The sequence below is a fragment of the Cyprinodon tularosa genome, unplaced genomic scaffold (assembly GCF_016077235.1).
Source record: "Cyprinodon tularosa strain WSP-4 unplaced genomic scaffold, ASM1607723v1 ctg38, whole genome shotgun sequence".
In the NCBI taxonomy this organism is placed as follows: domain Eukaryota; kingdom Metazoa; phylum Chordata; class Actinopteri; order Cyprinodontiformes; family Cyprinodontidae; genus Cyprinodon; species Cyprinodon tularosa.
In genome coordinates this window covers 3,123,056-3,150,982 of record NW_024039096.1, presented here as the reverse complement: position 1 = coordinate 3,150,982, position 27,927 = coordinate 3,123,056, and the positions used below count along the sequence as shown (strand labels likewise).

At 39.8% G+C, this 27,927-nt stretch overlaps 1 protein-coding gene across 1 annotated transcript; it reads right to left on the bottom strand.

Annotated features, from left to right (window-relative positions):
- hs3st3b1b (heparan sulfate (glucosamine) 3-O-sulfotransferase 3B1b) lies at nt 1–27,927 on the bottom strand. The gene is made up of 2 exons (XM_038296923.1): nt 27,305–27,927; nt 1–907 (listed from the first exon to the last, which is right to left on the bottom strand). The coding sequence occupies exons 1-2, from the start codon at nt 27,823–27,825 to the stop codon at nt 289–291; spliced, it is 1,140 nt and encodes a 379-aa protein (XP_038152851.1). The 5' UTR covers nt 27,826–27,927; the 3' UTR covers nt 1–288.

Genomic DNA, 27,927 nt, shown 5'->3' with positions numbered 1-27,927 from the left:
TTTTGTGCAGCGCCGGGAATTTACAGGACTACAGGTGTGAAGCCAGAGAAAACCAAAATAAGATGAGGAATGTTAAAAACAAAATATGGGAAGGATGTTATGTACAAATCTGGTTAGGCAGCTTAGTGAATTAATTGCTTAGAAATAAAAATAAATTATTATAAAATAGATCTCTGTACAGTTTACACATATATATAGCCATATCTCCACTTTTACCAATGAATTACATAGAAAAAAAATAAAAACTAGGAAAAAAAAAAAAAAAGGATGTCTGTCTCGACTTGGGCTTTAATCCCAACCAAAGTTATGTCCGGTCATCTGGTAGAACTTCATGTTGAAGGGTCTGTAGAAGTCCCGTAGCCTCTGCACCACCTCGGGATCAATGTTCGGATGGGTTCTCCCTTTGGTTTTTCCCAGGCAGTGAGGCTTGCTGCTACCCTCTGCCTTCTTGAGACACGGGAATCCCTTGGTCTGGTTGAAGTAAAAGTGTTTGTCTGTGATGATCCTCTTGAGGCCCAAGAAGTCCTGCACGCGGCCCAGCTCTCCGGCCGGGTCGGTGATCAGACGCTCGCCGCTAACAAAGAGGATCTGGTCCATGGGGAAGTACTGCAGCCAGTTATCCAGGTGCTTGGCGTAGATGCCGATCTGGATGGCGCTCCACGAGGTGTCAATGAGCCCCGTAGTCCTGTTTTTGAAGGTCAGACTCTCAAAGGAGGGAATATCGGGCTTCTTAGACAGAGTCTGCGTGTAGTCTGAGATGGCTCTGGTGACAGGGTCCCTCACTACCACGATCAGTTTGGTGTCCCTGGACATGGCGGATATCCTCGCCGGTGCCTCTCTGGTCACAAAGTAGCTGGGAGTTTTCTCCATGGTGATCTGGCCCTCCAGGGTTTTCGGCATCAGATCCCTAAGAGAAGATAAAGTAAAATGACAAAAGAAAAGGTTTAGAGAAGGGAGAAAAAAAAAGGGAAAGGTCTTGCATAATGTAATCAAGTTGATGGAGCACCCTGCATTCTGCAATCAATGACTCATTGAGCCTGTTTAGCCTTATTATGGGGTTTAAAAAAACCTATTAGTGCAGGCAGCTATCCAACATCAACAGGCTTAGCCACACGTAAGATATGAGTGACTCCTAAAGAGAAACAGAAAGCCATTATTTACAGTACAAGCAAACAGGAGTGCAGCTGCTGCGGAAGTTTTTGAACCTGAATCTTCAATGAAAGGTTTTAGGGATTAACGGTAAAGATGGAGCAATCAGAATCCGACAAGATGATACAGATTTACAGCTTTCTTTTTTCTCTGCTGATTTAGCTTCAATCTAAACATCAGAACAGGCGATATGTGCAGCAGGTTTCTTTGATAAAAGTAGCAGTTTGAAGGCAACAAAATCAGAAATTAGAATTAGGATTATTCAAATTATGCATCTAATCATAAGTTCTATTACTAGCGTTAACTTTTACTTCATTAACAGATGGATTTTGTAGACAAAAACAGTTTTTAACGCATTGGAAAAAGAGAATTTAGGCGTTTAAGTAGTTTATCTGCTCAACGCTGATTGTTGAGGATTGAAGGGAAACTTAGTTATTTCTGTCCCAGTGATTTCAGCCACTGGTTTCCTCCTTTTATCTGCCTCTTCATAATTATGCTTTAGGTCATTATAAATATTATATCACAAGTACCTGCTAGAAAAACAGATTATTTTATAAGGTGTAATTTTCATTACGTTTAATTGTTATATTTTTCTGGATGCTAGAATCAGCTTAGATTGATTTTATAAACCACCTAATCTGCTTTTGGGGATTTTGCTGTACGCACTTGTGCCCCACCACAAAAAAAATTAACTTTTTTTAAAGGAAGAAGAAATGAGCGCTCGGAAATGATAAGAGCTTTGCTAAAAATGGACGGAATTTTCTGTCATGAGCATGAAAGGAAACTAATGGCTCTTATACAAATATGCAGGCACAATGAAGTGGTTCTTGAATGACGCTTTTCTGTAAAGAAAAGTGATTTTGCTTTATACTTTGAGCACAGGATTTCAGAAATAGCAACTAAGGATTTATAATGAGAGCTAAAGTCTCCTATAAATTGCATTTTTGATCTCTGAAAACTTCACCAGAAAGAATCAGTTTTTTGTTTTTATGTGGACTGAATTAAATGTGTGGCTTTCTTCGGTAGCAAATAGGTAAGACTCAGTTATTGGTATACCAAAACATTATGGTTTTAAAACTGTTCCTACAGTTTTTGAAAATTAGACTTGCACTATTTTTCCATGACTTATCAGGGTCTTGCTCTAAACTCTCCTGGTACTTTTTGGGTAACTTAATGGCTAATTTTGGAGTATTTAACAGGTTTTTAAAGATTCAGGAAACTCACATGTTACTTTCCCAGATTTTTTGGGGATAATTTGATTACTTTCCCCTAATCATACCAGATAATTTCCGGCGATAGGCTAGGACATCGACACTAAAAAGGAATTTTCTAGGAACAGAGGTAAGTTTCCAGAACTAACCAGGTACTTTAAGTGAATTTACTGGTACTTCACTTCACTTCACTTACTGAAGGTGAATAAGTTATTGAGAAATCAGCAGGTTCCATGAAAGTACCTGGTATGTATCTAGTATCTGGTATGATTTCTTGCCCTTACGGGCCGACTTACTAGCCTCATGAGACCATCCTGATCTCGCGAGCTTTCAAGGTTTCGCTCGCAGATCAGTCTGGAGACTCTGTTGAAGAAAATTTGGAGCCGTTCACCAAACGAACGTCCAATCAGCATTGGCTTTGAGGCGGGTTGAGGTGTGACGCAACGAGAAGCGCGACAGTTCAGTCTAAAGAACATGGCGGCTTCAGCCGATGAAACTAGCGTTAGCGTGGCTATCGAGCAAGTTTTATCGGAATTACAGAGTATTTCTTCACTGAAAGAAGAGCAAAACACTGCTCTGGAGGCTTTTCTCAGAGGAAAAGATGTTTTTGCTCTTCTCCCGACTGGTTTCAGCAAAAGTTTGATCTATCAATTGGCTCCTCTTCGTCGTCGCTCTGTTAGTACGTCATATGCTTCGTTGATCTGATTGGTTTATTTGGCCCGTCAATCACCAACATAGGCCAATCAGCTAACCAGTATTTTCGCCCCTTCCCAAAATTACTTCAACGGAAGGTTTCCAGATGGATATGCGGAGCAAATCCATCTGGCGGAGTCACGTTACCGACTTTCCAGTCGTGCGAGAATTTTCCGATCGGCCCGACTTTCAGCCTGATCGTGCTTTGTGTAGTGTACAGGGCGTAACGAGGAGCGATCAGCCTCTCGTGACCACCTCTCGATCAGGAATCTTATGGTCGGGAGAAAATTAAACATGTTTGATTTTCAGTCGACCGTCGTGGGCAAATTACTCAGTGCGCAAACAAGGATTCTTCTTCTTCTCAGATGAAAACACAGAATCACGGCGGGGGTGTGAGGGAAATGGAGTTCTATCTGTAAAATTGATAGACCGTAGTAGCCACGTTTGCTCAGCCATGTCTTTGTCCAAATACGTCAACGCCTTTTCTTTTTAGGGCTTTCAGCATAAAATTGCTAAATTGCCAAAACAGTGCATTTCACTCTAGTGAGCTTCATATTCCTCTTCTACTGGTTTGGCTTCCAGATAGATCAGAGCATTGTGAGCTTTGAACTCACACTGTACGACAAAACCTCAGGGTTTCGTCGTACAGTGTGAGTTGCAGCTGCGTGCAACGACTGAAAAAAATCGCACAGTTTATGCCCGGCTTAAAGTATCGCAGATATTGCATGAAAATCTTGGTAAACATTGTTAAAAGAAACTAATGACTAAATGTGGAAAGTGCAGGCTTTGTAATCCAGTTCCATCACTCCTATTTAAAGGCTGAAGTTAATCATTAGGTTTAAATTATTTAGTTGTCTTCATATTATACCGACAACTACTAGGCTTCCATAAGACATTCCTCATTTTAAAGTAAAGTATTTTTAACAGCAGTCAAATGTTTAGGATAGGTGGTTTCGTTAGGAGATGGGAATTAGCTAAAATCAGTAGAGGATAAAGAACAACAAGAGGGAACAGCAATAATAATAGGAAGGAGGAATAAAAAAACAAAAAAACAAAACAAAGGATTTTAGTGATAACAGAGAGAACTGATCTATCAGGGGGAACACGCTGTTACAGATAAGAATGCTGCAGCACCCTAAAGCGAGCCTTTGTTTTAAGGTTTTAACACCGATATATGGCGCTGATACCGTGGAGACAAATCCCACAGAAATCTGCTGTAATCCTATACAATATATTTGCAAACTTAAAGGTAAAAAAAAAAAGAATTTGCTGCATTTGTTCCTGGAGCTTTGGCTGCTTTCCGAATTACACCTGAAAACTAGTTCATCTTCATCTGGCCAAATGCTAATTTATGGAGCATAAGCTCTCTGTCAGGGCTGAGATTAGTATCCAAGAGTCTCTGCATAAAAAGGAGGCCGTCTTTAGAAAAAAAAACAACAAATGTAATATTAGGTAGCAATTAAAATGCTTTATGGAAATGGTGATGGCAGATTTGTGTAATCCTAATGCAGAGCCAGTGATCTAATTATGATAACATCATCTTGATTGCTGACACGGCAGAGGGGTGAATGAATCAAAAGCAGAAGCTTATTAATAGCCCGCTGAAATCAAAACAGATCCTGTGCACGCCTTTTATGGAGGCGCGCCACATTTCTGATGATAAAAAGCTGCTTTTTAAAAGCCGCACCCCAAACTCGACGTGTTCATGCAGCAAATCAAAGAGTACAACCCAAACACGCCTGACTCATACTGCATGCTGTTTGTCATTTCTCTTGATGCACAAGGGCGATACTGGCTGCAAGCTTTTCATCGTTCTCTGTGCCAACATACAAAAAGAGTCTACGACTAACCGGAGAAGGCAAATGGCTCCCCGTTTAATCCGATTTCAACGTGACAATGCAGCGTGGAGATAGGGAGGAGGCCTGAGTTACAATGTGCAAAGTGACAGATTATGCTGATCCAAGCTCGGGGAATGCTTTTTTTTTGTGAGGGAAAAAGAAAAAACATCTAGTTGTTATGTGGAAGGGGGGGTTGCAGGAGCACAAAGCCAGGGGATGGTCTGACACCAAGAGAGAAAGAAAAGTGGTAAGGAAACTCCTAAAGCGCCAAATCGACAAGAAAAGGACCCCAACTAATAAAAAATCTCCACCTCTTGACTCTGCTCCCTCTTTCCACAGCAAAAAAAAAAGATCTTTTTTTAAAGGGACAAGTAGCTCTTGGAGAAACAATGACCATTATGTTCTTTTTTTGATTTATGAGGTGCTGCTTTTAGAGATTCCGTCAGCAAACAGGCAATTCAGTGACACCGGGCTCCTCTTTCTTCCTGCTTTTCTTTCAAAGTGAGCCATTGTCCCTCAGCGCAGGGGTGAGTAGGGCAGTGGTCAGGGGCCGAGGGGGGCGGGGATGGGGGCAGGGTGAAGAGGAGGGTTGAGGGTGCTTGCTGGCAGGACGAATGGATGAGCACTTCTTCATCCTTTAAAATGAAGTGATAGGAGCCTTTTGGAGAGCTCTTAAGAAAAGCGTGTGCCAGATTCACCCTGTAAACAACACCCTGCTCCTCTAAGATAACAACGACTCCTCTGGGTCCATCTGTCTGGTTTTAACCAAGAGTGGTTCTGTAAATAATCGGCAACCTCTTCAATAAGTTTCCCTCATTGCTTGTTCCTCTGAACCAAGCTGCTGAACCACTACTTCCAAGTTGAAAGGCATGCCATGAATGGTGATAAGAGAGAAACAAGAGGGCCGTTGCCAGAAGATGGCCTCACACCGGGGCCAGCAGCGTGGCCCTTTGGCCCCCTTGTTTTTTTAAAGAGTTGTCATCCAGCTGGAGCCAAACTGGAGGCAGGAAACGGTTTATTTCTGGCTGATGCCTTTTTCCTTCCTTCTTGTCATGTTTGATTTGATGATAACAGGCTGCCAATAAGCTCCCTGTGTCGTCGCTCACAAAAAGAAAGATTTCTCTATTTAATACAAAGCGTTTTCAAATGTCTCGCGTGTCGGGAGTGCTGAAAAGGCATTTGAATCTCAAATTTGGGTTTGTGTATTTAGCTGCAGACAAATCGGAGGGTGTTTTGTTTCTGCCAGAGGAGAGAGGGTGTGGTTTTACTGTTGTGAGCTTCTTAAGGCTGCATGGAGACGTTTCTATGGATAGAAAACCCTGGAGTGAGAGTTGTACTCTCGTGGGAGATAACACCACCCAGAACAATGATGTTGGGGAGCTGGATAGAAGCGGAATTAACCTTTCAGAATTAAATATACACAACTTGAAAGTAATCATAATTTTTTCTGCTGAAAATCCTGTTTGTACTTCATGTTCTTCAGCCGTCTCTCATTTTCGTTGATCTAAAAGCTTCTCTTGACCTCTTGGAGTCAGAGTTTATAGTTCAATAGCAAAGCGGCACCTCACAAATAGAAGGAAGAGGAGGGGAGGAAATCAGGATGGAAATGCTGAAAGGCAGTCTTTCTTCTCTACAGTTCTCCAAACTAGACCCTTCTCATGAACCGATGAAGCATTTTAAGAAATACAAAGGAAACGCTTTACTCCTCGCAGGCAGACAAAAAAAACCCAGAGTTAAACTAGTCTAGTCACATTTAAAGGTGTTCCAAAATGCTTTTTTTAATCCCTTATATTATATACATTTCCATCAATTATTTCCCTCTATTTAGCTCCATCTACTCATGAATGACCAGTTTCTCTTTCTCTGCTAAAGAGAGCAATTTCCACTGCATGACGACGACCCATTGTATTTATTTGACCAAATGTTAGTTTGTAGCCACTACATCTTTTTCCTAGCCTCGTGAGACCATCCTGATCTCGCGAGCTTTCAGTCGGGAGACTCTCGGTTGAAGAAAATTTGGAGCCGTTCACCAAACGAACGTCCAATCAGCGTTGGCTTTGAGGCGGGTTGAGGTGTGACGCAACGAGAAGCGCGACAGTGCAGTCTAAAGAACATGGCGGCTTCAGCCGATGAAACTAGCGTTAGCGTGGCTATCGAGCAAGTTTTATCGGAATTACAGAGTATTTCTTCACTGAAAGAAGAGCAAAACACTGCTCTGGAGGCTTTTCTCAGAGGAAAAGACGTTTTTGCTCTTCTCCCGACTGGTTTCTGCAAGAGTTTGATCTATCAATTGGCTCCTCTTCGTCGTCGCTCTGTTAGTACGTCATATGCTTCGTTGATCTGATTGGTTTATTTGGCCCGTCTATCACCAACATAGGCTAATCAGCTAACCAGTATTTTAGCCCCTTCCCAAAATTACTTCAACGGAAGGTTTCCAGATGGATATGCGGAGCAAATCCATCTGGCGGAGTCAGGTTATCTTTTTCCATGCAGGCCCAGAAGGAAGAATATGTAGGTGCAAATAAATGCCAAACATTTCACTACCATGTTATCAGGTAGTGAAATGTTCGGCGCAAGAGAAGTCAGTCACTGTCGTCGGACAACATGCTGTAATTTATAAAAGGTGGATCCGGGCCCTGGTACGCTAATCCGTGACCTCTGTTCTAGAGCATGAAACGGGCCTTGAAAGTCAGCCCGAAACCGACCCGAGTCCGAAAGAACCAGGCCCGTGCCCGACCCGGCCCGTTATGATTGACAGCTTCGTAGAGCCCGACCCGTTTGCAGCCCGACATTTTTCAATTGTTCGCATTAAGGGCTAATCTCCGTTTCACTTCTGTAACATCCATTTTGCATTCATTTGCATTCATCGCGTATAGATCGAACGTTATTACATGATCATTTATTTGCCGCGCATATAACGGTTTAAAGTACAGCCCGAACCCGCCCGAACCCGGCAGGACCTCTCGGGTCCCGTCGGGTTCGGGCTAATATTCCCTGCTCTACTCTGTTCTATATGGTTTCAAAAGCTTAAAAGAATCGAGGCTTTGGTGCTTCATGGAACTTTATGTCCAGCATCACATCTAACAGCAGAACACGTCTTTCGCTGCAAAAGGAAAAATGAAGTTGCTACATCTTTGCTACAATGCAGACAAGACAGAACATGTGGCAAAGTTGAGCTTTTAGGATATTTCAATTTCCTGAGGATGAACGGATGTTAAAGCACTGAGCAACAAGGATAATTTGCAAGGATTTTGCAGATGCAAAAAGTAAAAAATATGCATGCCTCTATGCTTGCTATATAATATGCCAGTCTTTTGCATTTGGGTGGATATTTAGCACCTCCGTGCAACACTGCAGACGCATAACCCTGATCAGACTGAGGTTTCAAATTTACAGGCTCCACTGACTAAAGGTGTCACTCGAAACTCAAGAGAGTGGCTAAGCAGAGGCCCCCATCCAAATAATCTGTCTGCTAAAAGGATTAATAATTCAGGCTGGCCTGCTATCACAGGCTCAGGATGCTGCAGAAAAAAAAAAAAATCATCCAGCCACAGTGAGAGGAGCAGTCTGACAGCTAAATTCCTCCTCCGATTACTTGTTGTCTGACAGGATGACTTGAGCAACCAAGGACTATTTTCAACTGTGGTCACAGATACACGGGTTTGGCTGGGTTTGAGGACGTCGTACAGGTGGTGTTCCCGTTTTTGTTTCAGCGTTTATATTTCTGTGGATAAGCGTTTTATCAGATGGGGAAAGGAAGGGAGTAGGAAGTCACTAAAAAAAACAACTCTGACACTTTGACACTTAAGCTTCAAGGCATAGATGCGGAGTCCTGATTCATGTTGATGAATGCAGCTCCCTTAAAGCCTCTGAACCTCGTCAACAAGCCGCGTAAAGTCAGAGCAGCATGGGAATCCGCTGACCCGTCGAGTAAACACAACAGATGCAACCCGTCCATCCATCATTTTTCACTGAAATTAGGGAGTGAAGCCGGATTCTGCAGCGCAGAGCTTCATCCAGACAGAATATGCGCGTGGGTGTGTGAGCAGGGGAGGGAAAGTGAGTGACAGACTCCATGAATCAACAATAAAAGAAGGAGAGTCAGACGTTGTGGTCACACACCAACCCGACTGGTTCTGGGATCAAACCAGCCTGGTTTCTGGAGGCAACATCAGACATAGCAAAGCAGGAGAAATAAACAGAAAACTAACTGTTGCCACTCAAGACATTCCTCTCCAACACTATTGTGGTCTGCAAGCACAAATTATTCAATTTCACACCAGGCTATAATTTCTTTTCCCCCACACTCTGAAAATGTGTTTTTAAGTATATCTGGTGTACTATGGCACCTTTTGGGAAGTAAACCAAGAATGTGTGGAGTCCAGAAGGATCTTTCAGGACTGTGTGGAATTACAGAGCTTAATAACTCTGCACAGACTCAACGCAGCCCACCATGTGGCATAAATAAAAACGGAGGAGTTGGTGAAAGGGGATGGCAGTAAGCGAAAAATAGCAGGACCTCCTCCTGTCCCCTGGGGGATTGGGGAGGAGCATGCCTTCAGAGGTTTAGTTCATTTGGCTAATTGTTAGTTTTTATGCCATTCATCTTGCCGCTCCCTGATAAAGGCCAGATCTGCTAAGGGAACAACTCTTAAGGCTGATTTATACTCAGAAACCAGGTCGTCTGCTTGTGTGTCGCAGTGAATGCAAATGTACCTCCGCCCCGGCCACAGACACTCCAGTGCACCTCTCCAAAAGGTGTCCTCTGATTGGTCAAATCTACATCCGCTCTACACTGTGCGCATTTCCTGTTTGGTACCGGCTTGTATTGTTTGTATGACCGCCATCGTGGAAAACGACTCGTGAATTTGGACCAGCTTGAACAGCGAGGTGCGCGAGAACGCTGGGGCCCTTTTCCCACCTGAATCCTTACACTTTTTCGCCATTATGTCCCTCCGTTATGGCACAAAATTGCCCCTTCCACTTCTTCACCGCCTCGGCCATATCTAGACCCACAGCTAGTTCGTGATTGTCCCTCTTGCATTGTGGCGTGGAATAACGTAGCACAGACCACACTCCAATATTGGGATAACGAGCCCTTTAGAGTACATGTCGAACAATCCTAGAGTACATGTCGAACAATCCTAGAGTACATGTACATTTTAATTATTTGGCCAATTGTTAGTTTGTAGCCACTACATCTTTGTCCTAGCCTCGTGAGACCATCCTGATCTTGCGAGCTTTCAAAGTTTCACTCGCAGATCAGTCTGGCTACTTCCCGTTAAAGAAAATTTGGAGCAGTTCACCAAACGAACGTCCAATCACCGTTGGCTTTGAGACGGGTTGAGGTGTGACGCAACGAGAGGCGCGACAGTTCAGTCTAAAGAACATGGCGGCTTCAGTCGATGAAACTGAATGAATCCTAGAGTAGGGTTGTCACGATACTAAACTTTTCAACTCGATACCGATACTAAGAAAAATATTCGATACTCGATACCATTTTCGATACCACCAGGATAAAAACAAAGAATCCAAAATTCTACAGAAATATTTTCTTTAATAAATAAAATACAATAAATAAATACAATAAAGGTTGTATGCTGTGCACAATATTAAGCAAGCTTGATAAAAAACTTATAAAATTAAAATTAAGTGTTCTTTCCTTGGCTATGCTTCGCACACATAACAATGAAACTAGCCAAACCAGTTAACAAAAATAATTCTCAGCAGCTGCAGTTCTTACAAAAAAAAAGTCTGAAACTGAAAAGTGCACAGAATTATTTAATCACACAGTGCTCTGAAAGTGCATTGTCCTCTATTCTGCACTTTAGATGAATGACTGCTTAGGTGCCACTGGTGGTGGCACTGTATCGATACTTTTAAAAACGAGTATTGTATCCGGATACAACATTTTAGTATCTATACTTTTTTGAGTTTCGATACTTTTGACAACCCTATTCTAGAGTACATGTCAAACAATCCTAGCGAGCGTGTGGCCGCCACGTCGCAAATGGCAAAATTTGCACAGGCGTGTTCTTTGTTCAGTTTAGGGGCATGAAAATTTCAGCCGGTTTGCTGCTCCGTGTTCTTTTAGTTTTATTTAAAGCTTGTATTTTGTTTTATAAACAAACCCTGCTTTAAACTTCACTTCACTTCTAAATCATTTACGGCAGAGGCCCCCAACCTTTTTTGCACCACGGACCGCTATATGTCAGACAATATTTTCACGTATGATACGACTGGCGTAGGATCAAATACAAACAGCATAAAAATAAAACAACAAGCCGGTCCCATCTAGGCGTAATCGGAGACAATGACACACGAAGTGTGCTCCTGATGTCCAGTCTGCTCCGTAGCTTTGTTTTGGTCACTGTAACTGCAGAAAATCCCGCTTCACAAAGATAGGATGTTATAGATAGGATGAGTCTTGAACTGAATTAACCTGTGTTACGAGGCACAGATGCACCGACTGATGTAATTGGGAGAGAATACCGCAATTTTTTATATTTTTCAAAATAAAACATCACTCAGACTTTGATCGTCGATAAATTATATATATATATATATATATATATATATATATATATATATATATATATATATATATATATATATATATATATATAGGGGACCGCTGATTTACGGTGTTCCTTGGTCTTTATTATGCAAGATAATATCGGTGAACTAATGTAGAAGGAAACTAGTTGCCATGGATTTAATTTAGGGGTATCAAAGTAATGGGACTGAATGCACTGTCGAGCTTGAACATTTTATTTGGGGATAAAGGAAAACAAAGCTTTCTCCTTTCAGCACACACTGATGCTCTAAATGCCAAAAAAAAAAAAAAGGAATATAATCAAACGGATGTTTTTGTTTGTGACGTGGGAAAAAAAATGTTTAAAGGTTGGAGGTTTGATTATTTTTGTCGAACACATTCTGCTTCTCCATCAGCAACGGGATGCCTGACATCTTGGATGTAATAAACTGATGGACCATGAAAGAATACGGGCAAAAAAAGGAAACAATAGGGGCAAACGGGAATGGGAAGCTGCAGGTGAAGACTTGTGCATGATAGAGCGTGTGTGTGTGTGTGTGTGTGGGCAGAATCAACCATTCTGACTGATTTCCTGACACTTGACATGCACCAGGAGGCACATGACTCCTTGATCTATTTGCAGTGAGGATGAATAAAAGATGAAACAGACTCGAGATGAACATACATGTCGCCACCCCCTCCATTCTCTGGAGAGGCACGGAGACAGAAGCAGAGAGGGAGCTGCTTTGCATCCTGTTTGAATTGGCTGGCAGCCATAACAGCATGCACACCTTTTTGAAGACAGGTGAACTACATACCGCGTGTGCATGTGAGGAAGAGGGGGATTTCCTCCTTAAAGTATGTCACTCACATTTGTCTGTGTTGAGGTTATTATTTAGCCTCCATTCACACTGCAGCTGTCGTTGCAGGTTAATGCTTCACAAATTCCTAAAGACAGGCTGACGTCCCAACATATAATTAACTGTATGGAGTCGGAAACCACCAATCTCGATAATTAACCTGTTGCATTCAAAAAAAAAAAAAAAAGATGCGTTGGCATTCCTTTGGTAATTCTACACCTTTCTTTCCTATTTCTTTTCTGCTGCGCTTAAAAGTTATGATAATTTTATTACCTATAGCTTTGGTTACACTTTTGTTATCACTGCATTTTCTGAATTCAATTTTTACTTTTTTTTTTCTTTTTCTTTTTTATTATCCATCTTCTAATCTTTTATTTTCAGAATAATAACCAGAAAAAACTTTAATGATCCCAGGGGGGAATTATCTTTGATACACAACCCAGGTATACAAACAACAACATACATACATATTTACACACATATATACACATATATATATATATATATATATATATATATATATATATATACACAGTATATATACACATACATACACACACATAAATGTCAATAATTGTCCATTATTCTATAAATCTGAGTCAGATATACAGAGGGGTGGTTATGACTTTCTGAGGGAGGTGAATTTTTTATGTTCTAGTTTTGAGAATTTGTCAAATATTAACTATACAGCCTTCCCTCCGTCCTATAAAAGTGTAAAAAAGAACAAAAGAAGCACAAAATCAAACACATTTGATCCAACTCTTCCAAATCCAAGGGTTTGTTTCTTTTTTTTTAAAACCACAAACCAGTTACTTGATGCCTCACGCATCAAATAACTGGCATGAAGAGCGCCAGAGCTGGTTTGTCTGACCTCATCGTGAAATATTTTAAACAGCTCCTATGAGCGAAAGCAACAACTTTAAATGTAAAAGCAGAGAGTGCCTACTGTGGAGCAGGCAGGACGGAGAGAAGAGACTTAGTGGTTTCTAATGAGCTCTGCTCTTTTACTGCCAGGCTAATGGAAACCTCGGGGGGACCTCAGTCGCTCCCTGACTATGCTCTGAGCATATGTCCTCTGTCCCGTAGGCAGACCTGCTCTACAGCGCTGTAATGGACACCTCTGGGACAAGTGTGGCGTCTATATGCAGGTTTTCCCTCTAAGAACAGGAGTTTAAACTTCCTCTGCTCCAGGTGGGCTGTTCTAATGCGCATAAGAGTGTTTATTTGTCTGCCATGAATGACCAATAACTCCAGAGGGAAGGTGTCTGGTTCTGTTCTGACATGTTTAACAACATCCAAATTATCGGCTTATTAAAAGAGCCTAATTCACACATTACACAGAGGAGAGGCTTGTTCTCTGCTCTGAAACAAACAAATCTATTTTATTAAAGCTTCTAAGAAGCGTGTTCAAGTCTGTGCAGTCATGAGAACAAAGTGACCACAATAAAAGCTTTAAAAGTGTGAAAATGTTAAGCAACTTCCTGCCAGGCTTTTTTTTTTTTTTTTTTTTTTTTTTTTTTTTTTATATATATAAAGCTCCATTTCCATATCTTCTTTAGTGGACCACAGCAGGGGCAGAGGTTTTAGGGAAAACAGGCCGGCACACCCCGGTGCTTCCACTCCCCGCTCAACAGGTCTCTCCTTTCACTATTAACTGGTTGTAATTCGGACTTGAAAGGCGTTTTTCTCCGCATTTGTCAACCCCCTGGTCACCGCGTTTTTAAATAGGCCAGCGGGGAATAAGGGCCTCTGTGCTTCCGTGTCGACCGAAATGGAGAGGGAGCAGCGAGGCCTGCCGCGAGCCCCACCCAGGAATGGACAAACCGAGCACAATATGCGACACTATATTCTTAACTAGTCGGTGGTGCAAGAGCACAGCTGGAGGGTGGAAAACAAGGTTTCATAAAGGGGAGGGCTTAAGGATGAGGGAGTAACTGAGCTGGAAGCTTCTTTTGTGAGAGTGTGTTGGATTTGAGCAGAGGATGTGAACCTGCTGTCAGCTGCTCAGTTGGCTGACTTCTTGAGCAGTCGAGGAGTTCCAGGAATCAGTCAACAGCATGAGAGCCAAAGTATCTGTTTACCCAAATTTAGGATTTCCTCTGCAAAGGCAGACGACTGGATGCTTACCGTTCCATTTGATCTACAGAGCTTTGCAGAAGTAGTCCTATTGCGTGTCGTATACCAACGGGTAGTAAATTATTTTGCACGGGGCAGAAAATGTGGAGAACAAACACTCTTAGCATGATCTGTAGCGGTGGCTGGGAAGTTACGAGAAGGACTGGATGGAGCAGCATGAGGCAATGCTGGAAGTAAACCTGGAGTGGCAAAGCAATTAAACAGAGAAAGATTTATCTACTAACAGAAAAACAACTTAAAACATTCAGTCAGACCCATAATAAAATGGTTTTGATTCATCTATCCAAATATACACATGCAGGTCAGTGAGTGGGCCAGTTAATTTGCAAAAATAAGAATAAAAATCGAAAGCCGTACATCATCCTTAAGTTATAAAACATAAAAATGTCTTAATAAGTTACTGGTTTGAATCAATTCTTCAGTATTTTAAAAAAAATCTTTTAGAAAGTCTGCAGAAAGAAAAAAAAAAGTTAACTGTTTTTTAAATATTATTTCAGTCAGAATTTTGACTTTTTTTCAGAATTCTGACTCAATTCTAACAACTAACAAACATGTTAGCATCAAGCCGTAGCCATGTCTGTTTTAAAGACTAGCTCTCTTGTTTTAATCACTTTCTGCTGATCACCGGGGGCCCCTCGGGCACGTTAAGTTTTCCACCAATGTGTTACTGGCCCTCCCAAACAACTCACATCTTTCTAAGTGAAGCTGAGTGCTCCCACATTTCTTCCTTCATGGTGCCCTTTAAGATTAAGATCCGAAATTATGAGATTAAAGTCAGCCTGAGAAAAAAGAAATAATATTAAATATTAATATTAAATATTAAAGTCAGCATTCTGAGATTAAAGTCAGAATTCTGAGATTAAAGTCAGAATTCTGAGATTAAAGCCAAAACTTCTGAGATTAAAGTCAGAATTCTGAGATTAAAGTCAGAATTCTGAGATTAAAGTCAGAATTCTGAGATTAAAGTCAGAATTCTAAGATTAAAGTCAGAATTCTGAGATTAAAGTCAGCATTCTGAGATTAAAGTCAAAAGTCTGAGATTAAAGTCAGAATTCTAAGATTAAAGTAAAAAGTCAGAGATTAAAGTCAGAATTCAAAGATTAAAGTCAGAATTCTGAGATTAAAGTCAGAATTCTGAGATTAAAGTAAAAAGTCAGAGATTAAAGTAAAAAGTCAGAGATTAAAGTCAGAATTCTGAGATTAAAGTCAGAATTCTAAGATTAAAGTAAAAAGTCAGAGATTAAAGTCAGAATTCTAAGATTAAAGTCAAAAGTCTGAGATTAAAGTCAAAAGTCTGAGATTAAAGTCAAAAGTCTGAGATTAAAGTCAGAATTCTGAGATTAAAGTAAAAAGTCAGAGATTAAAGTCAGAATTCTAAGATTAAAGTCAGCATTCTGAGATTAAAGTCAGCAGTCTGAGATTAAAGTAAAAAATCTGAGATTAAAGTAAAAAGTCTGAGATTAAAGTCAGAAGTCTGCCTTTTTTCCATACTAAACTGAACTAATATTTAAAAATCAGTTAACTTTTTTTTACTTTTTCAGTGGCCCTAATCCTCTTCCGTAGAACCATGAGTTGACATCACTCTAAAACTATTTCTCATTTGGATCCAGAGATCTGACTTTCTTGTAATCTTTCAAACTTTTAGCAAGGTTCAAAAAAACATGATTGCCAAAATCTGCGGTGTGATTCCCTTCCTGCGTTTCTGCAGATGGTCAACCTCTGTCAGGAAGCGGGCCTGAGTCTGACCCTCAGTCTAAAGCCCTTAACCCATCTCTATACATCACCTCCAATCAGGCCTGACCAATCAATACCCTCCATCCCAGAGGAGCCGAGCCGCTGTGACATTTGTGTTCGCTGTCTGACTGTTGAAGCCTTTTGTGATTGAAGATGAAGATTATTTGCGGTTCCCCAGCTGAGCCTGTCCAAACCACCACAACATTTCCCCAACGTATGAAAACACATTTCCCCCCTTTCTTCAGGGCTTGATACCTTTCACTGACACTCTATAGAACCAGGTGGCCTCTTTGGCCATTCAGAGGAAGGAAGCAGGACGAGGTCAGCGTAGCAACAAAACAGCGGACGGGTCACCTACGTGGAAACAGGAGAGCTCCTGCAGCGAGCCAATAAAGGGAAATGCAACCATCCAGAACTGTTCCGACGCGGCTCTGAGCTGCAGTCTGACTCCAGTTTAAGGACCATCAGAGGGGGAGGACACAGATAACGGCTTTCAAACCGCGCAGACTTCCGCTATCTATCCAAGTCTGACGGAGGAACAGGATTTTTGTTTTCCTGTCTCTCCCCCCTTTTCAACAATGCTCCACTTCTCCTTTTGTAGCACCTTGAGTAGCTTCTGCTGATCTTGTTTTATCACCGATCAGATACAAAGAGACCAGAGAGACATCCTGCTCAGAAGGAGCCAATTGAGCCTCAACAGACTCCTGACTGCAGCCGGTCTGAAGCACATTATGAGAGGAAAGAAAGTCCTCAGTTCAGGCACAAAAATTAGCGACAAGCCAGAAAGTCCTTCAGCTAAAACCAAAATGTCTCGCAATAAAAATCCAACAGGAGTTTGAAAAAGTCTCATCTTGGCACGTCTTCTCTAGAGTTAAGTGAGACTTAACTCTTTCATTTCAGATCTGCATTGTTTGAGGTTCTCTTAAGTCTTTTATTTACTTTTATATGTTAGTTCTCTTATGCTAATGTCAGCTTTAAGTATTATTTTTGTTTACTTTAAAAATATTTTCTAATGTGGAGTTCTTTTCCCCTTGATGAGTCATTTTCCAAATTTATTTCTCTTGCACATTTTTTGCACTTTTTTAATTAGTTTTATCTTTACTCTTTAAGATCATTTTTAATTGCTGGATTAATTATTTTATTTATTCCTTTGAGTGATAATCTCATTGTACCATTTCTGCCTCACTGGAAAAAAATACTTAAATTAAGTGTATTCACCCTTAATTTGAGTAGGTAAATGAGATAGTTTGCCAATGGAATGAGTATTTTTATTCTTAAAATAAGATAATTAGGTAATATGCACTTGAAATAAGACAATGCAATTGTGTTTTCTTATTTTAAGTGTAAATCGTCTTGTTCCATTGGCAAATTGTTTTCTTTTACCTCCTCAATCCAAGAACAAATGCACTAATTTTAAGAAAAAAACGACTTATCTAGATTTAGATTTTTTCCAGATTATTCTCTGTCATTTTTTGTTCACCTGTTTTCCCCCTCATTTGTTTGTTTCACCTGTTGTCCCTACCATTTAAGGTCTCAATAAGTTTCCACTATTCATTGGGTCTTTGCTTCATCTCTCCATCTCCTCTACATTAAAGTCTATAAACTCTCCATGTGGCTCAAGAGCATCAGTTTAGATTTCTGTGCAAATCATCCAATTATTAAACTCTGAGTTTGGGTCTGTTGCTGGGAGATGGCTGCTTAATGCCCGTCTGCTGAGCTCCTTGGTCCTCATGATGCTTTTTGTTTTGCAAAATTCTGCAACCAACATCAGAGGCCTTGAAAGAACAGTCGGATTCATACGGAGGCTAAATTACAAACATGTGCGTATCTGTATGAAACTGGTTGCTCTAGATCTATTTACAGACATCACCATGAATAATATTTGTGCAATTTTGCTCCACTTTTTTTTTTTTAAGCCTGTCACCAACATGACCAAACATCAGAATCAGGTTAAATGTTCTCAAACAAAGTATTTCACTCCCTAAAAAGCTCATATGGTATAGATTGTACGGACCGTATGGAACAAATGCAACATGTGCAGCCTGTTGTTTAATCCTCCTGGTGCAGCGAGGAGCAGCAGCCCGATGGCGAGCGCAGCCCAGAGCCCGCGACACGACAGCAAGACCACAAAACAGCAATTATATATCAAAGCCCCATCAGAGCCAATATGGTTAAATCGAATTTGAAAAGAGCAACACGCATCACAGGCTGACAGACAAAGGACTGCAGCCAGGGAGAGAAAACGAAACATTAAATCTTTGGAAAAATGTTTCATCTTGTTTTTGCAAGTGATGGAAGGATGATTGAGAGCAGCGTTACCGTTTAAAATCAAGACGAGCGCAGATGCACCAATCCGTCAGCCAGAGGTCTCTATGTGCTGGATCACGTAAGAAGGTCACAGCCCAACATTTTTATCTTTTATCACTGTGTTCTTTATTCAGTGCATCAACTAAACTGATAAGATTAAACAATTACTTTAGATCTTCTTTTTAGAAATAAACCTCAGGAGCCTCAGCTTTGATACAGCAATGAGGATTAGACTCTAAGTGCCTTCATCTGTTTGAATTAAAACCTCTGCCTGCATTAAAGTACCTAAAGCAGCAGAGGTGGTCAGTAACTAGTTACTCCAGTCCAAGAGTGCTGAATGAAGAAAAAAAAACTGGTTTTAAGTAAAAAGCACCAGACACACCTACAGCCAGGGGCGAATTTAGGAAAACTGGGGCCCTAGGCAAAGACAGACAGGGGGGCCTATGAATGTAGTTGCCAAAGTCTCCAGTAGCAGAAAAAAGTCGCAAGATTTGGCGCAAGGCCCTTTTTTGAAATTAAAGTGCTAGAGGAGCCTGAAAAAGTCCCTTAAGTGCGACACCGCTCTGCATTATTTTTTTTTCAAATGGTTTGCTGCTGTCCTTTAAGTGAAAGGATTTTTTATCAAAAACATAAAGTGCACAAGTAAGGAATAGGTGTGTTAACCATACATGTTAACAGAGTTTTATAGGGCCCCCAGGAACTTGGGCCCCTAGGCAACTGTCTAGTATTGCCTAATGGTAAATCCCCCCCTGCCTACAGCTTATGTTAGAACACATATTTGGGTTTGGAAAAAAGTTTGTTTGCTCTATAAAGTTATTTTCTATCCTGCTGAGATCGTCCATTAAAGGTACTTTTATCCGTCACTGGAAAGAAACATCCAGCGCTGTACATTTTTTTTATTCTTTAGGGAGTGTACAGTATTTATATTCAAAAATGTTGTACCCTCACTGCAAATTATTTTAATTTTCATCCATTTTCACTTTATTCTGTTATTTTTTAAACACTTTTGAATAATGTTGATTTTCTTAATATAATTCCTGTTGATTTGCAGCCGTTATAATAACCCCATTGTGGGAAAATAACGGGGCTTCTACTCTATTCCAAATATTCCATCAAAGTTCAAAAAATATCCACTGGACTTGGTTTCCATGATTTGAAGACGTTTCGCCACCTCTCCAGGAAGCTTTCTCAATAAAAAAAAAAAAAAAAATTTCATTTTTATTTATTTTTTTATTGAGAAAGCTTCCTGGAGAGGTGGCGAAACGTCTTCAAATCATGGAAACCAAGTCCAGTGGATATTTTTTGAACTTTTACGCAATGACTGTGACCTGGATGACTGAGAATCTTCATCAGCTCTATTCCAAGTACAGTAGTAGCCATTCAAAATTTCCCCACTTTCCTTGATGGGTCCTTCCTTTTTTAAACACTAATCTTTGTACTAAAATATTCTGTCATGATTTGTGGACATGTAGATCTAAAGAGAAGCACCTTTTCCTGGTCAGACCCTGTAATTCAGTGAAAGGGTGGAGTCAGAGTAAAAAATATGCAAGAGGAGGTGACTCCAGTGGCTGGAAGGTGGCTGCCGTTCGACTGACGGCCATTTTGAATGGCTGCTACTGTATTGTTAGCCTCGTGAGACCATCCTGATCTCGCGAGCTTTCAAAGTTTCACTCGCTAATCAGTCTGGAGACTCTCCGTTGGAGAAAATTTGGAGCCGTTCACCAAACGAACGTCCAATCAGCGTTGGCTTTGAGGCGGGTTGAGGTGTGACGCAACGAGAAGCAAGACAGTTCAGTCTAAAGAACATGGCGGCTTCAGCCGATGAAACTAGCATTAGCGTGGCTATCGAGCAAGTTTTATCGGAATTACAGAGTATCTCTTCACTGAAAGAAGAGCAAAACACTGCTCTGGAGGCTTTTCTCAGAGGAAAAGATGTTTTTGCTCTTCTCCCGACTGGTTTCGGCAAGAGTAGCCTGGCTGTTAGTACGTCATATGCTTCGTTGATCTGATTGGTTTATTTGGCCCGTCTATCACCAACATAGGCCAATCGGCTAACCAGTATTTTCGTCCCTTCCCAAAATTACTTCAATGGAAGGTTTCCAGATGGATATGCGGAGCAAATCCATCTGGCGGAGTCAGGTTACTGTATTGTGTATTAGCTTGATAAATTTCATGCTTGAAAAAAAAAATGATTAAGAACAAAAACAATTTATTTCTGCCCGATTGTAATTTGTAGTCATGTTGTGTGTATTTTTTGCATTTTAGCTAAGATATTGAATTCAATATTTACAACATTTTATAAATATTTAATCAGATGTTATTTTCAGTTACTCGGTGCTCGATTTACATTATCAGCAAATACGTTTTTACACTGGAGTCATTACTTGAATATTACTTTTACCTGAGCAGATATACTTGGAAGTCCAAGAGCCTCTTGAATAAATGAATAAATGAACCCCATCAACATCAGGTCATGCTAGTTTATACAGAGCAAAAATATAGTCAGGACTGACATTTTCAGGTCTTAATTAGAGCAATCAACACATTTTTGAAAATCGATTAATTTGTCGATTCTTTATTTTAGTTAATCAATTAATATTCGGATAGCCAAAGATTCTTAAATGGAAGACTTTATTAAATTAAACCAAGTGAAACTAAAGTTTTCATCTTATATGCAATATGTGTATACATCTATTATCTTTTTACAATTTTGGTATAATTACTGCTCAATGTGGGTCGCTCTGTCAGCTCAAGGCACGTTTAGGAGTCTCTATTCTCCAGTTAATGATTAATCGATTGCTAAATTAGATGACGATTATTTCAATAATTGATTAATCTGATTAATGGTTTCAGCCCCAGTCTTAACACAAACAAAATACCAAAGTGAAACGAAAGAACAAAACAAACTAGCACTTAAAGTTGTCCTTTTCTTAAAGTGCATATTCAAACAGATTATGTCAGCCTTTAAAAGCAGGTCAAATATTAATGAAACTGTTAGCAAAAAGCTAAATGTTTCTGTATTCTGACGTCATTAAACCTCTAAGTGGTTCATCCTCAGTTTGCATCTCTGGATACTTTTAAAAAGCAGTAAAAGATTTTTTTTTTCTCACCAAGAAGCTTTTAGTTGGTCTTCAGATTAGAAAATATTATGTTATGTTTTGCTGGGTGTGAGGGATTGCTGAAGAGTCGACCACAATGTAAACAAATATCTACTGTCTTACAGGCTGATCCAGGAGGAGAAAGTCTTTTAGAGTCGATGGCTGGAAGCAATCAGCTGGTTTTCCTTCGAAAACTTTTAACCAATCTGACTGGATGATCCGATCGAATAGATTGATGTATTTTCTGTGCAGACAGGAGCACATCCTCACCAGCAGGGTTTCAGACGTGCTCTCGTTGGGAATAGTGCACGAATATCAGGATGAATTGTGCAGGTTTCCCGGCGTGCCGCTGCATTAGGATCCAATGTCACTTTTGCAAAAACTTCTCCATCTCTCCCCTTTTTCTATAATCAAACAACCAACCAACTAAGAAGAACCGTTCAACATTACGAGCATCCAGGGAAAATGAACGAGTCCGAATAAAACTGTTTACTAGACGCTCCATAAAGCTTCAGTAAAGAGAGGCGAGTGAATCTTTATCTCTGCAGAGCATAACATGAAGCTTTTATCAGCCCATTGCTCCCATAAAGAAGTAGAATCACTTCTGTAACAGCGAAGCACCTCAGATGAGTTCCTAAGGACGTCCAAAACATCCTGAGCTGAACCTCATTGTGTCCACCTCAGCATCAGGTGTCTCCCTATGTCACCTAAACATTAAACAGAAATACAAGAATGTGATGAAAGCATTTGGAAGGAAATCAAAATGAGCAAAAACCTCAAAACATAAAGATAAGTATTTTATTTATTTTAAAAACATCTTAAACTCTAGTTTACAATATGACACTTTAGCCTTATTTAAACCAGATCTATTTTTCTGTAAATTTATCTATAATTATCTTGTAGTACTTTAACCCTTTAAAGCCCGATCCAAGAATAAAACAAAACGGAAAATTACTTTTTTTTGGTTTGAAGTCCTTATTTGGCCTTTTAACAAAATACGTAAAAAGAAAAAACAGAAATACATTTTTGATATTAATAATTTATTACTATGCGATAAGTCAGGATTATTTTTTGTGTAGTCTTCTGCCCTCTGTTATCAGGTATATCTGATTGTGTACAATAGGAGTTTGAGCAAAGTTTTTATTAGGGATGCACGATATTGGGATTTTGGCCGATATGCCGATATTTTAAAACTCATGTAGCCGATAACCGATATCGATACCGATGTTAAAGCTGGACAAAAATAAGTAGTCATTGAAAATAGCAGTTTTGTTATCCATTTCTGACACTTTGAAAAATAATATACTCAAATATATTTTCATATGCTGATATCAAATTGATTTTTAAAAACGCGGTATCGATCTATTTTACTTTCAAAATCTCGTGAAATTTCATCATTCTGTTACAAACTCTCGTGATATTTTGCAAATTCTTGTGAGATTTTGTTAGTAAAATAGATCGATACCGCGTCAATATATCAACATATAAAAATATGGCAACATTTCGTGAATTTTCGGGGGATTTCGTAGCATAACGATGACATATAGCAATATTTCATTAGTAACAGAGATTGATATGGTGTTTTTAAATGGCAATATATCAGCATATGAAGATATTGGGATATTTTAATGTATCAATATTTTTTCCCTCGTCTTTAGAAGTTTTAAATCTGTAAAAATGAAGTTTTTGAGGAAGAAGAAGTAGTTTTTTTTTTTTTTTAGACTTTAGAAACTCAGAAGCTGATCAAATATCGGGTTAAATATCGGTGGGGTGGCCGATGTCCGATATTCAGTTTTAAGGCCGATACCGATAGGGGGCCGATTATATCGTGCAACCCTAGTTTTTACCATTAAATTATGCAAAAGGTGACATTTCAGAAACCGTATGTATCAAATATAATACATTTGGCATTACAGGGTTAAGGTTACAAAGTGGTAGTTTAAAATGTATCACAGCAAACTGTGAAAACAGAAAAACATTTACCGCTTAAAAGTATAATAACTTTTAGTTTCCATGTTTCATTTTAAAGACCTTTGGGTTTTTTTATCCATTTCATACGACCGCTTCAAAACAAAGCTGCTGCAGCAAAGAGAAATGCTTTACAAACACTGAAAGCAAATAAAGGATTCTTAAACCCTACAAAACTTTTTAAAGGTTTGTGTTAATAAATGTTTCCATACCAATCCTTTTTGTTTGGCTAAAAGAATAAAACCAACTCTTAATAATGGTGAAACAGGTGCAAGCACAAGCTAATGAATCAATGTTTCTGTTCGCATTCAGTCTCTGTGACCCTTTGAGCTCCGACTCTCTCTTTCTAAATGTGTGCGTGTTTTCCTTTAGGCCGGCTCATGCATGACCTCACGGCGAAAATGTGTACCTCCTGATATGAGGACCCCTCGGTCAAACCATGAATCACACAGTTTTTTTGTCTTCGGCACAAACAAAAACCATCAAAGACCATCAGAAATCCACAATAAGACTTGTTATCTCCACCTCCTCTCTCGCTCTGTGGAATCCTGGCGAGTCCAAAAAAAGGGAGGGAGGGGACGGCTGCATGGGGGGGGTTATAAATGAACAAACAAAACAGGAGGTAAACGGCACAATCCCTTAAAATTGTTCTCATCTCCTATAAAGGATTCAATCAGATTCCTGTAGTTTTTATTGCAATGCCACGCAGTTGTGTTTTCTTCCTGTATGGAAATTTCCATCTCTTTTTCCCAAAGTCATCTCCAGTATCAGGTCCTAATGGGACACTCATGATGAGTAAAGTATGACTTCCTATTTCCCTCCTCTGTCCGTCCGCTTTGGGGAAAATAAAATAAGTCAAAACAGATTTTAACAAATTCCAATTCAGTTTAATTAAATCTTTGCACTAAACTGTAAACGTCTCGTTCAGCTCAAGTCCTCCTCAAATTACTTTTTGTTTTAGAAAAAAAACGTGCAAACTTTAACACAAATCTACAGTAACTGAAATAAAGAGGCCGAAGCCATGCCTACATGGCAGAGTTTTAGATCAGTATTAGATTTCACGGCCTGAAATGTTGCAGAGACGCTTTTCCACATGCAGTCACCGACTGTGTGTGGAAGCAGTTAAATAACAGCCTGCCTGCAAACTCCCCAAACTTTTAATCCGGTGCCTGTAAATCCAAGTTTGTATCACAGCAGGAGCGTCGAACATCTCACAAATCAAAGACCGGTGTTTCAATTTCAAACGTTTCCAACATTTGGTTCCTATTCTTTCACATTTCGCTTTTAACCCTCTATATGTGAACATCCAGTTCATTAACACATGGTGGTCCTGGTCGTTTCTGCTCTGCAAAAATCAGAAAACTGATGGATGTGCAAAAGGGGATTTTAATGCAGCTTATATAGAAACATCTGATGTCATCATAGCTGCAGTTTAAACTTAACAAGGCTTTAAAATCAATTTATAAACTCAAATAAAAACTACAAACAGCTAATAATGTCCTGCTCTGCTGAGAACAACAATCAGACTAATTAAGCTTGAAAGTCCTTCAGCTCCTCACGTGACCACTTTGTGATGCAAATGAACAGGATAAAGTTGGTTTAAGAGGCTTTATTTTTTTACAAAGTATGTTTAGCTTTGTTTGCAACCCCCTCCTCTTTTTTTAACAGGGTTTAGACTGACAAAAAAAAGCACCTAAAAAAGAAAATAATTTAGTTTTTGTGCTTATTTTCCCCCTCTTGCATTGCCGGGAAAACTTTTACCAACTCATTCCAAGATACGTTTGCTCCACTGAAGTTTCCCAATCGTATTTAATATAATTCAAACTCATAATCCACTTAGAAAGATTGCAGCGATTACAGGAAAGAGCTCAGATTTATGCAGGGAGATTTGTAGTGTTGCCTGTAAATAAAATAACATTTTATCTACTTGTTGCAGAATATTTAGAAACAGAAGTTAACAGAAACTAAAATGTTCATTTCAACTATAAATTATAAGAGTTTTGAAAGACTTTCATCGATGCAGAAGGCTGTGATTAATCACAGGAAGGCAGGAATTTAGCTGCATGTGTGGCTTTTTGTAGTTTCTACCCAACTTATACACTGCAAAAAATCTAAATCTAGATAAGTCAATTTTTTCTTAAAATAAGTGCATTTGTTCTTGAATTGAGGAGGTAAAAGAGACATTTTGCCAATGGAACAAGACAATTTACACTTAAAATAAGAAAACACAATTGCATTGTCTTATTTCAAGTGCATATTATCTAATTATCTTATTTTAAGACTAAAAATACTCATTCCATTGGCAAACTATCTCATTTACCTTCTCAAATTAAGGGTAAATACACGGAATTTAAGAAATTTTTACTTATTTCAAGATCGTTTTTGCAGTGAAGGTCATCTACAGAAATGATTAGGAGGATTCCTGCTGCATTTTAATCAAATATAATTAAAAATATTACTGAATGCTTCGCATCCTTCATCCATTTGCTGTGGAGGGAGTTTATATTTCACTAAAAAAAGTGTCCCTTTTGCAGGCCCCATCTTGTGGAGCAAACTAAACTTAAAATAGCCTCTGAATTACTTTTATGGATCATTAATGTTTTACTTTTTTAAAATAATTTTCGTTTTTTCAGTATCAGAAGTTAAAAATTGAGAACATTTCTCTTTAAATAATTTCAAACTTCAAATCTAGAGTTCATGTCTACTTTAACTTATAGGTCATGAAAGGTTTTTTATTTAAATAGTTCTCTAAATTCTTCACTGTTTCTATGGAATAACCATAAAAAAGAAAAAGAAAACTTCAGTTCATGTTTATGTAAAGTTTATATGCTTATATGTCTCTAAAAATTACACAAACTAAACGTTTTTTCCTCCCCAGAAAACCTGTTGTAAGTTTAATTTATTAAAACAGTTGCAGTTTATTCAGTCTGTTTTTTTAAACTATAAAAACATTATTATTGAAGTGATTATGAATAATTCATGCAAAGGAGAGAAAAAAGAAAAAAAAAAAAAGGAAAAGTGACGTTCAGCTTTCATCTGCGCCAGAGGTGTTTTTTTCTTTTTTTTTATTTCCAACAGCTTGGAATGTTTGAAAGATCTAATCAAAATTAATTCAATCATCATCGCAAAGTTTCAGTTTATCGGGCGCGTCTTTACGCAGAGGCGAGTCTGAATTCGCCCACGTTGCAACACAAATAAACTTACCTGAGAGCTTTAAAGTCTGCACACACACACAAAAAAAACCTTCAAATGTAACTCTGATGTGTTTCTGGGTGCTTTCAGCTGAGCTGCAGCGCCAGGCTGAGATCTTAAACTATTAAAAAGTGGAGAGAGACGCAGCCGGAGGTGCAGTTTGCGCCGCGTCCAACAGAGATCACTGCGCATCGAGGAACCAGCCTCTGCTCCCCGTAGCAGCTTCAGAGAAACTCGGCGTCATAATGCGCTTTAAAATACAACTACATGCGCGAATATTAAATCTGCAACAAAGCTTTAAAAATATTAATTAAATCTAACAGATGGAAAAAAATGCTTAGAAATAAACCAGGATCGCAGGTTACACGTCTGTTCAGTTTGCGCTTAATTAAAATTGATTTCAATTTATGAGAGCAATTAATTATATCAATGTTCAGTAAAATGTGAAATATAAAAGATCAAATTTGCGCTTTATTGAACCAAATTTAACATTTATGTCGTTTTTTTTGCTCGGCATCCATCAGATTAGAAGCTTCACGCATAAAAAGTCCTTTTTTAATTGGATAATTAATTGTTTTCTTACCTGTACCACTCCAGGCCGTTGTCATAGTTGCGGTCAAAGAAGTGCGGCTCCGCTCCCACCGCCCTGATGTCCGGATGAACCCGCAGAAACTCCAGCAGAGCCCGGGTCCCTCCTTTCTTCACCCCGATGATGATCGCCTGGGGGAGCTTCTTGCTCCCGGAGCCGTTGGAGAAGCTGGACATGCCGCTTGGATCCAAACCCCGGTCCGCGTCCAGCAGGTCTCTGAACGCCGCCGTCCTGGTGGGCGGCCCCTCGTAGTCGCTCTCCACGTCCTCCCAGGGCTGCGGCTTGGCCAGCAGTCTGGACACCAGGTCCGACCTCCTGCCCGCCGCTGGAGCGCTCTCTCTGGCCGAGGGGGTGTCCAACATCACCTGACCGGGCACCGTGGAGCAGGAGCCCACGCAGGAGTAGAGCATGTAAACCCAGACTATGAACATGATGCTGAGCAGGAGAAGTTTCTTCTTCACGGTGCTGGAGCAGAATGCATGCAGACTGTGGAAAACCGGCCTATAATATTCCATAAGCCTTCCTGGTGCAAATCGGATCCCAGCGGCGCATAGTGCCCAAACTCACTCCCTCTGGCACCTCTGCAGTTTACGCAAAATTAAACTCATGCCCCCCCC